The sequence below is a fragment of the Onychomys torridus genome, chromosome 5, assembly GCF_903995425.1.
Source record: "Onychomys torridus chromosome 5, mOncTor1.1, whole genome shotgun sequence".
In the NCBI taxonomy this organism is placed as follows: Eukaryota; Metazoa; Chordata; class Mammalia; order Rodentia; family Cricetidae; genus Onychomys; species Onychomys torridus.
Window position 1 is genome coordinate 91,428,023 of NC_050447.1, and position 10,290 is coordinate 91,438,312.

Genomic DNA, 10,290 nt, shown 5'->3' on the forward strand with positions numbered 1-10,290 from the left:
GCCTGCAGTAGTGTGAGGTTTAACAGCACAGAGGACCATAAATTCCACCAGACTGAGTGAGAGGTTGGCACCAAATTGAAGTCACTTTGGTCTCATCAGTGGTCTCATCATGGCACCCAGGAGATCATGCATGAAGGAAGACTAATGTCTGGCCATGGGGCGAACAGATGGGATACAGTGTGTGTGTGTGTGTGTGTGTGTGTGTGTGTGTGTGTGTGTGTGTGTGTGTGGTGTGTAGGTGTGTAGGTGTGTAGGTATGTGTTTACCCTGATCTCCAGAAAGCTGGATGGCCTGGGCAGAACTCAGGTCCCCTCTTGTCTTGCTAATGTGACCTGGTCCTCTGTAGAGATAGTGCCCTCTGCTTTTAGTGCTGTAGCAAAGAAGGGACTGTCAGTATTTTCGCTGCTTTGGGAACCAGCTGAGCAAGTGTTTTTCTAGGCTGTCATAGAAACTAGAGGCACCCTGGACTAGGGTGCTTAAACCTCCCTCTCCCCCGAATTAGCCTCCACCAGCCCCATTAAAATCCCTGCTTCGTGAACTGATGTCAGTGGAGATGTACAGAGAACTTAGGTTTGTTCAAGCCTGCCAGCCTCCTGCCCCAACTCCAGTATTGTCTTAATTCCTTCACTGCTGTTCTACAGCAGCAAAGAAGAGGGCTTGGAGCCCCAGGGCCCAGGTTCAAGTCCGGCTATGTCATCAGCAGATGCCCCTCTGGCAGGGTGAAGCATAATGTGGAATCTGGTTCAGAACAGGCAAAGACCCTGGGGATGTTCCCTCGGCCTTACGAGTTTTCTTGAGAACATTAAGGCATGCCTTTCGATGGATGCTTTTATCAGGCTGGCAGCTCCCTTCCTTCTCTGGAAGGTTTGTTCTTTCAGCAGTCAAGTTCTGGGAATGGCTTCTTTGAGAGCTAAAAGGGTTTTGATTGAGAAGAGATCTCCCATATATATACTCTACTGTTGTCATAGGAAACAATCCAACAAACCCAGAACTCTGAATTTTCAGGAAGTGGTTGCGTCTGTTTCCTGTCTCCAACTCCAACCCAGCAGGACCAGAGCACATTGGTGAGTTCCAGGGTTCTAAGCACTGCCGTTGTCTTAGCTCCAGACAGACCCTGGCAGAGATACTTGGAGCTCTGTGGCATCTGCTTGTGTCTCCATGGAGTAGGTGGACACCTGGGCAGGAGTGCTGGTGTGGGTCAGCCAGCCCCACAGCCCCTTGACCTGGATTCTAGAAAGTGGATTTTTAAGACCCTGGAGCCAGATAGCTCTGAACCCTACCTGTGGCTTAGTTGGCAGCTGCCTCCCAAAAGCTCTCCTGGAGGCCTGAGGCCTTCCTGGTGCCCTTACCCCTCTCTGCTTGAGACCCTTCCTGGATCCTTCTGGAATTCTATTTTGTTGGGCATGAATTTGGCCAGATGTTTGGCTTCTGAGACCAGAGGGCTTTTTCTCTCCCATGTAAAACTCGGCTTTGCCTTTTTTTTTTTTTTTAACCATTTCTTTTTAGCTTCTCTCTCTCTCTCTCTCATGTGTGTGTGTGTGTGTGTGTGTGTGTGTGTGTGTGTGTGTGTGTGTGCATGTGTGCATGCAGAGGCCAAATCTAGGGTGTTTCTCTGGTACTATCTACCTTGCTTTTGTTTTTTGTTTTTTGTTTTTCGAGACAGGGTTTCTCTGTGTAGCTTTGTACCTTTCCTGGAACTCGCTTTGTAGACCAGGCTAGCCTCGAACTCACAGAGATCTGCCTGGCTCTGCCTCCCGAGTGCTGGGATCAAAGGCGTGCACCACTACTGCCAGCTATCAACCTTGTTTTTTGACACAGACTCTGTCTTGCTGGTGGTTCACTATTCAGCTTAGGCCAGCTGAGCCCCAGGGATTCTGTCTCTCCCTCCCCAGCTCTGGGATCATAAGTGTGCACTACCATGCCCTCCCTGCTCTCTACCTGAGTACTGGGGAGTGAACTAGGTCCTCTTGCTTATGTAGCAAACATACTCTCGATGGAGTTATGTTCCTAGCTCTCAGCCTTTTGGGGGTGGGGGTGGGGGTAGTGATTTGAGAGTTGATTTTTCAGTATTTGGGTCTTGGTTTTTAAGGAAAGTGGAATGTGTGAATCACCATCCCCTCCTGTCTGGCATATCCATGTGTATTTTAGAAATGAGGACAAGGTAAATTTTGCCTCTTGCATCCCTCTGCCTAGACCCTGTGCTGGCCTGCCAGGTTAGCACTGAGAATGGTCTGCATGCTGCAGGCTGTGAGTGAGGCTCTGGGCCTGCCCCTCTTGCTCCCCTTGCAGATTGATGGCTCCCCAGCATGATAGCACTTGGCTGGGTGCCCGGAGCTGAGCCAGCAAACGTGGCCTCCCTTCTGGGCGCCTCCATTGCTGGCTTCCATGGGAGGTGACCCAGTGGCAGCCTGGAAACTGGTTTTGCAGAGATGAAAGGACCAGTTTGTGCCATTCAGGGAGGGCAAGAAGCACACGGGCAGTCTTGGAGTCCTCTTGGAGTCCTCTTTTTACTGACAGAACTTACACCCAAGGAAGAAGTTCCCATGGTGCTGGAAGAATGTAGCCATTTCTCAAAAATACATAAGTAACAAAAAAGAGGGATGACTACATTCCTGCTAGTTCCTTGACCTCCCTCCTCCCAGTCTGTTCCCTGTTCTCATCACCATGAGAGATGGCCCTAGCCCTGCCCATGCCCACGATTCTGAATTGTGTCCCTAGTGGAAGTGGAATGTGTCACCAGCTAAGTCACCAGGGCTTTCTGTCTTTGGAACTACAGCTCTGAGCTCCTGGTTATGGACCCTGACTTCAGCAGAGATAAATATACTGCTAGTCTAAGAGACCAGAGCCACTTCTGTAAGTGTATGCACAGTTGCTGCAAACAGGCAGTTGTTTTTTTAAAGGCATATTTTAATTGTTCTTTTCAAACTCCCATTCTTTTTATTTTTTCTGTACATGGAGAATCAACCCAGGGCTTCCTGCATGTTAAGCAAGAACTATGCTATAGCCCAGCCCTTTCTTTTTCTAGTCTTTTAGGGCCTTGCTAGGCTGCCCAAGTGGACCTTGAACTCAAGGCAGGCCTTGGACTTTTAGAATCCTCTTGTCTCAGCCTCCTGGGTAGCTGGGACTATAGATAGGCCTCGGCTTGATGTGGTTTACCACTATGAACATCAGAGAGACTGATCACCTCATTCCCTTGTTCCTTTATTTATTTATTTACTTATGATGTTGGAGATTAAACCCAGAGTCATGTATATGTGTACTGTATATGTATAAACCCTCTACCATTGAGTCACCTACATCCCCAGCTAATTCCTGTCTTTTTAAATTAGCGTGTTATTATAGTGTGGTCTGTGTGTGTGTGTGTGTGTGTGTGTGTGTGTGTGTGTGTGTGTCTGTCTGTCTGTCTGTCTGTCCATCCAAGCAAGTGTGCTCATGCACAGGAGGATGATGTGTGTGCATGGGTGTACATGCTACAGTACATGTGTGGAGGTCAGAGAACAACTTTGGATTCATGACTTTCCTTCTGCCTTTGTGTAGGTCCTGGGGATTGAACTCAGGTTGGCCAGGCTAGTTTGGCAAGTACCTTTACTCACGGAGCCGTCTCACTGGCCCTCATTCCTGTTTGTGTTTTCTTTTAAATGCTTTTTTTTTTTAAGTTTTTATTTTATTTTATTTGTACATGTATAGGTGTTTTGCTTGCATGTGTGTGTCTGTGAACCATGTGTGTGATTCATGACCACAGAGTCCTGGGAAGTGTGTTGGACTCCCTAGAACTGGAGTTACAGGTGCTTGTGAGCCATTACAGGGATACTGGGATCGAACCCAGGGCCTCTGGAAGAGGAGCGAGTGTTCTTAATTGCTGGACCTGAAAGGAGCTGTGAGCTGGCCTTAGTCTACCTACAGTTGAGTCGTGAGACAGTCTTGGTGTCTTTGAGTACTCAGTCTTTGATGTCCAGGCCACCCAGCATCAACCCATGGGTGGCTGCTGTCAACACAGGGGATTTTCTGTTCCTTTGCACAGGCTCTGCTGTCAGATCATGCTCTCTCTGGTTGACAGTGTTTCTTAGCCTGAGCTACAATGCCATTGCTTGTCTCCTAGGAATGCCCCTGATCCTGGGCTTTAGAGGCATAGTGATCATTTTTGGCCCCCAAGGCATCTTGTAACTTCAGACCTTGCTTCTGAGTCACCAAGGAAGCCGGCCCTATTTCTGGGACTTAATAGTTGGGGTTCCCACTTTTGGAAGCCAGGCAGTCCTCGAAGAAGGTGTCTGCTTTGTGGTCTGGGTGTGTCCAGTTGGCAAGTAATAGGGACTACAGTTCTGAAACATTGTGATTAAACATGCTTTGCGATGGTTAGTGTGTAATCTTCAAATGCCACCAAGAACACAGATGCCCTTGCAGGGCTAGGAGGCCACTCGTTTGCCCTGGAACTGCCTTGGAGGAATGTGTAGAGTGAGTCCATAGGAGGCTAGACAGTTGTTTGTAGAGGGTCATTGTACACAGGTGGCTTTTACACATCTGGTCACACTATATCTGGTCTTTTTCCCAGGAGAGTTGAAATCCCAGACTGCAATCTGCCAGGTTGGCAGCTCCTAGTTAGTAATTAGCATCTTCAGTTCCTCCTTGTCTTTCCAAGACCTTTTTATTGCTATGCAATATACATAGCACAAAACTTGCCATTGTAACCAGTCTGTTTTCTTTTTTAAGACTCTGGCTGGGTGCGGTGGTGCACACCTTTAATCCCAGCACTCTGGAGGCAGAGGCAGGTGGATCTCTGTGAGTTCGAGGCCAGCCTGGTCTACAGAGCGAGTTCCAGGATAGTTACAACTATAGAGAGAGACCCTGTCTCAAAAACTAAAAAAGACAGTGTCTTATGATTCCTGGCAATCCTTGAACTCACTATGTATTGAAGGATGACTGCATTTCTGATCCTCCTGCCTCTACTTCCTGAGTACTGGGATTACAAATGTGAGCCATTCCCAGCTAATGTTAAAGAGACAGGATCTTGTGTATCATATCATACCCTCCAACTCTATGTAGCTGAGGATGACCTTGAACTTCTGATCCTCCTGCTTCCCCCATTTCAACCATTTCTGAGTGTACAATGTCATTCCATATATTTAAAGTGTGTGCAACCATTCCCACCATTTGTTTAGTTACTCCTGGCACAGAGTCTTTTTTATGGGGCCCAGGCTAGTCTGGAACTCACCATCCTCCTGAATGTTGGGATGGCAGGTGTGCTCTGCCATGCCCGGCCATATTTGTTTGTGTTTTGTTTTTGAGGCAGGGTTGCACTTTGTAGTTCTGGCTGGCTTGGAAATCATGATATAAATCAGGCTGTCCTCGAGCTCGCAGAGATCTGCCTGCCTCTGCTTCCTGAGTGCTAGGATTAAAAGCATGCGCCACCACGTTTTGTTTGTTTGTTTTTTAAATTGTTATTTTTTATTGTGTATATGCATGATATATGTATGTGAGCATGTGTGCCAGTGTTTATGTGGCATTCATAGGAAGCTTTGGGAGTTGGCTTTTTCCTTCCCCTTTACACATTCTGGGGGATTGAATTCAGATTGTCACGCTGAGCTGCCCTGTCCAGCTGTTGGTGTTGTTTTGAAATGAAACTTTATATCCTTTTATCAATAAAACAGTACAGGTTAATAATAATAACTCCCAACCCCACTTCCAGCTTCTGGCAGCTTCTGTTTTCTGTCACTGTGATTTTTCATACTCCAGTATTGCATGTCGATGGGACCATAAAAACTATTTATTCTTGTGTCTGGCTTATTTCACTTAGCATAATGTGAAGAATATTCTTATTACACACGTAGTAATACTGCTCTTCTTTGGAGACACTGAGTCGGATAAACATTTTACAGACAGCAAATGCACCTGAGCTGGTAGTGGTATAACTAGTTTTAGTGCTGGTAACTGTGGAAGCAAAAGAAAAAGGGGAAACAGTGTGTGTGTGTGTGTGTGTGTGTGTGTGTGTGTGTGTGTGTGTGTGTGTGTACAACCCTTGTGAGGACCAGCAGCCCCTCCTGTAGTGCGTACCTGCTTCTGATTGCTGCCTTCCATGGTTTTCCGTGGTTTTCCATGCTTCCATGTCCTCATAGTTGTGTCTCTTTGTGGCTTCTGTTCTGCTTTGGTGATGTGTGGTTGGCATACTCTTACGCTGTGTGCTCCACAGAGGCCCAGCCAAACTTACAGGGTCTGTGTCTCTTTCAAATGGGATTCTGCCTCTGCGGGTGATGGTTGGCCAGAGTGAAGGCCACCTGTGTTGTCGTGAGGTCTGAAGGACATGAGTGAGTTGTGTTTCCACTGTTTCCGATCTGGGTGCCTGGGGAAGTGGCCAGAGGGCTTTCCAGCAGTCCCAGAGTGAGCGTGCACAATCCCACTCCAGACCTGCATCTGCCTGTATTTTGTTTGGTTACTGCTGGTTACTGTGGAAGCAGAAGAGAAAGGGGAAACACTCGTGTGTGTGTGTGTGTGTGTGTGTGTGTGTGTGTGTGTGTGTGTGTGTGTCTATATGCATGAATGTGTCTGTGTGTGTTTGTGTATGTATATGTCTGTGTGTCTGTGCTTGTAAGAGTGTGTCTGTGTATGTGTGTGTCTTCATGCAGGTGTATCTATGTGCAAGTGTCTAAGTATCTGAGTATGTCTGTGTGGGAGTGCATTTATATGTGGGAGTGTGTGTGGAAGTGTGTAGAAGTCTATGTATGGGACTGTGTCTATGTGTAAGAGTGTATCTATGTATGAGAATATGTTTGCATGGGAATGTCTTTGTGGGAGTGTGAGTTTGTCTGTGTAAATGAGTGTGTCTCTGGGTGTGGGAGCAGGAACTACCATTTTGAGAATCTGCTGCCATTTGTGCTGGCAGCCTGGGAGACTGCTCTAACGCCAGCAAAGTCTATGGCTGGAGGTGCAGCCGCTGCCAGCTGACGACAGAGCTCCCATCGCATTTTTGTTTGGCAGATTTATTTTTGCTAAGTGCTTTATTATTTTTATGAGCTCAGAATTGCAGAAATCTAAGGAATCTGCCCCTTGATTAAGCTTCTTGCTGAAGCAAACAAAAGGTTGTTGACACTATGGGGACAACTCAGTGACCTTTCCCAGCCTGTGACCCCTGTGACCTCCCATGGAATTCCAGGAAGTGTGGGCAGCGACCCTGGGACTCCAACCCACCAAGCACTGAGTCCTGACTTTTGTTTCCTGGAGTCCTGCTCACAGTTGCCTCCCAGAGCCAGGAGATTCAAAGGGACTGACGTTACAGAACTAACTCATTAGAAGTCAGGCCAGGTGACACATGAGTGGGTCCAGCTCCCACCCACCCTTGTGATCCTGACCTCCTTTTTCTGTCCTCTAATGTGGCTTGGGCTGGTGGCCTCAGTGAAAAATGCATTAGCCAGACCACGCCCTTCACCTCTGCCACAAATCACATCTAGAATAAGCAGTGTCTGTCCCACTGACCTGCTCCGCTTCCCACTGAAGGCTGTCTGCCTTATTGCCGCTGAGAAGAGTGCCCAGTGTCCCAAGAGCCTGGAACTGCAGAATTAACTCGATGTTTCCACCCCCAGCAGCCGCAGAGATCAGGACAGGTCCCAGCTGCAGCTGTCGCTCCCAGGCATTGGTTCACATTCCCTCAGATAGCCATGGCCATTTTTGGAGGGGCAGAATTTAGACTTTGGAAGTAACTGGGATTTAGCCGAAATTCCAAAGTGGAATGCAGTGACCCTGATCTCATTTTTGCCTGACGGCCGTGTAGTGCAACATAACCCAAGTCTCATGTCATAGTCTGGGCTTCAAATTCACTATGTGTCCAGGGGTGACCTTGAACTCCTGATCTTCCTGCTCTTGCAAAGGACCTGAGTTTGGTTCCCAGCACCCATGTACAGTGGCTCACAACCATCTGTAACTCCAGCTCCAGGCCAGGCTGACACCCTCTTCTGGCCTCCAAAGGCACTTTTCACTCATGTGTGCACATCCATACAGAGACACACATACACATAAATAAATATTTTTTTAAAAGCAGTGCAAGTCCATTTTGGAGCCAAGATTCTCAACAGATGTTACCACTGTGCAGGATCAATGGCTTTTTATGGTGGACTGTATTAGCTGCCCAGCTGGGGTGCCTTTCGGCTCTCTTAATGCCTGGTTCTACTTTACTGCTCAGCCTATCCAGCTCTGGGGGTATACTCTCTACGATGTTGTCTTGGTGTAACATGTATCCACGTGAACAGGCTTTCTCTGGTGTTAGTGTGCAGTTCTTGGACCCCCTGCACACCCACTGGAGGAAAGGGCCTAAGCATGAACTTGCAGCCCCTCCTCCTGAGCCAAGCCCCAAGCCCCAGGAGCCACAGTAGAGTAGCCCTTACTGTACAGCCACCGGCTACTCATCCCCCAGTGCAAGAGACTCTCATCTATAAATGGCAGGTTTACCCTTGGTACCTTCATCCTAGAAGACCCAGGGCCCCCACTCCCCACATTGTGATGCTTTGGGAATAGGAATGTGTGAGGTGTATGAGTTGTGGTATGTGAGGACCTATCTTGTGCAGAGGTCCTGAGCTCACAGCTGTGGAACCTGGGTTTCTCCAGCTCTGGGGATAGGGTGGGGAAAGGGCTTATTGTGTTCCTGTGCCTTGTCAAGCTCGGTGTCCTCATTCCCTCATTCTTAGGAATGGGCTGTCAACTGCCCAGAGCCACCATGCCTTTGCTATTATAGTTCTTCACTGGACCTCAACTGCTGCTCAGCTCAGCAGGGGTGTGCCTAGGGAAAGCTGGCTTGCAGCCTAGATGGCTATTGTGCTTGCAAGCATTCTTCAGGAGTTCCTGCCATCTGTGAGGCTGGTCTGGGGCAGGAGCTCTGTCAGCATCTGAAGAAGGAGCCTTGGGCACAACAGCTCTCTTTGTGGAGCTTGGAGCCAGGTCACCCGGCTGCTAGGTGACAAGGGACATAATTTATTGGGTACTACATGGAGTGATATAAATCACCGAGGAGTTGTTTGGGGACAGTGGGAGATGAACATAGAATTAATGTCACTCTCAGTTTACATATTTTATCTGGGGTTTTGGACATAGCTCTGTTTGTGAAGTGCTTGCCTAGTGTGCATAAAGCCTCGAGTTCAATCTCCTGTACTACATAAACCAGACAAGGTGCTATATACCTGTAATCTCAGCACTTGGAAAGTAGAAACAGGAAGATCAGGAATTCAAGGTCACCCCTGGACACATAGTGAATTTGAAGCCCAGACTATGACATGAGACTGTCTTAAAAAAAAAGACAAAAATTTGTCCCATGTTTTAGAGCAGCCGGTCACAGACAAGTACTCTGTGGGGGTGGAGAGGAGGCCCAAGCCCTTTCTTCAAGCTAGCCAACAGGACCTGCAAGCCAGGGTCAGAGTCCAGTGAGTGCTCTGAAGAGGTCTTCTGCCGCCCTGTGTGTGCTGAGTCAGGAGCAAGATCAGCATTGTTAGGATTAGACACTTGCATTGCCCGATGTTGTTTTGTCCACCGACTCTGCTACCAGTGCCTTTCAGTGGCCGGGAGGAGGGGCACGAATGTGTTGCTGGCTGTGGTTTTTGCACAAGTTGCCAGGTTACAACCTCACAGCAAGCCTGTGGGGTGTGTGAGCCCCTCACAGAAGCAAGGAAACAGGTTCAGAAGGCTGTGTCCTCACACCAGATCATACAGTTTGCCCTGGTCGGTCTGAGACTCCACCCTGTGTTTGCTGAGGACAGTAGCCCCGTCCCATGCCTTGAAGCTCCTGTCTTGGGTTGACTTGGCTGAGGTCTCGTTGGTGCTCGCTAAGATGCCTGTTTGGCAGGAGAGGACCAGCAGCCTGGGCTGCAGCAGTTCCCAGTGCTGGCTATCAATCCCAGCACTGAGACATCCAGTTTTTTTTAGAGTTTGAGTCGTCCTGTGTGGGGGTCCCTCGTAGTCCTGGATGGACGTCTGCACAGGGTTGTCGGAGTTCGGGCCTCAGACTTATTCTTGAATTTTTATTTCAGGACATAACTTGGCAAGATGAGCACTCGGCCCCATTCTCCTGGGAAACAAGGGTAAGTTGAATAAATTTAGATCTATTTGTCCCTTTTAAAAATATTTGAGTACCTGTATATTTCTTTCCGCATTTGATCAGCATTTGATCAGTGCAAAGTGCTTTGCGTGGTCCTTAGTACTAGGCTACAGTTGACAGCCCATGTTGGTCAGACAAAGTTGGGGGTGGGGAGGGCTTGGGGAACTGAATCTGTGTGTGAGTCTGTCAGTCCCACAATGTCCCATGATATCCCCCAGGCC

At 48.3% G+C, this 10,290-nt stretch overlaps 1 protein-coding gene across 1 annotated transcript in view; it reads left to right on the forward strand.

The window, feature by feature from the left end:
- The window catches only part of C5H1orf198 (chromosome 5 C1orf198 homolog), a 28,677-nt gene that overhangs the window by 2,164 nt on the left and 16,223 nt on the right, over positions 1-10,290 (forward strand). Inside the window, exon 2 of the mRNA XM_036188336.1 lies at positions 10,002-10,052. Coding sequence (XP_036044229.1) covers positions 10,002-10,052 — 51 coding nt within the window. The remainder of the gene's footprint in view (positions 1-10,001; positions 10,053-10,290) is intronic.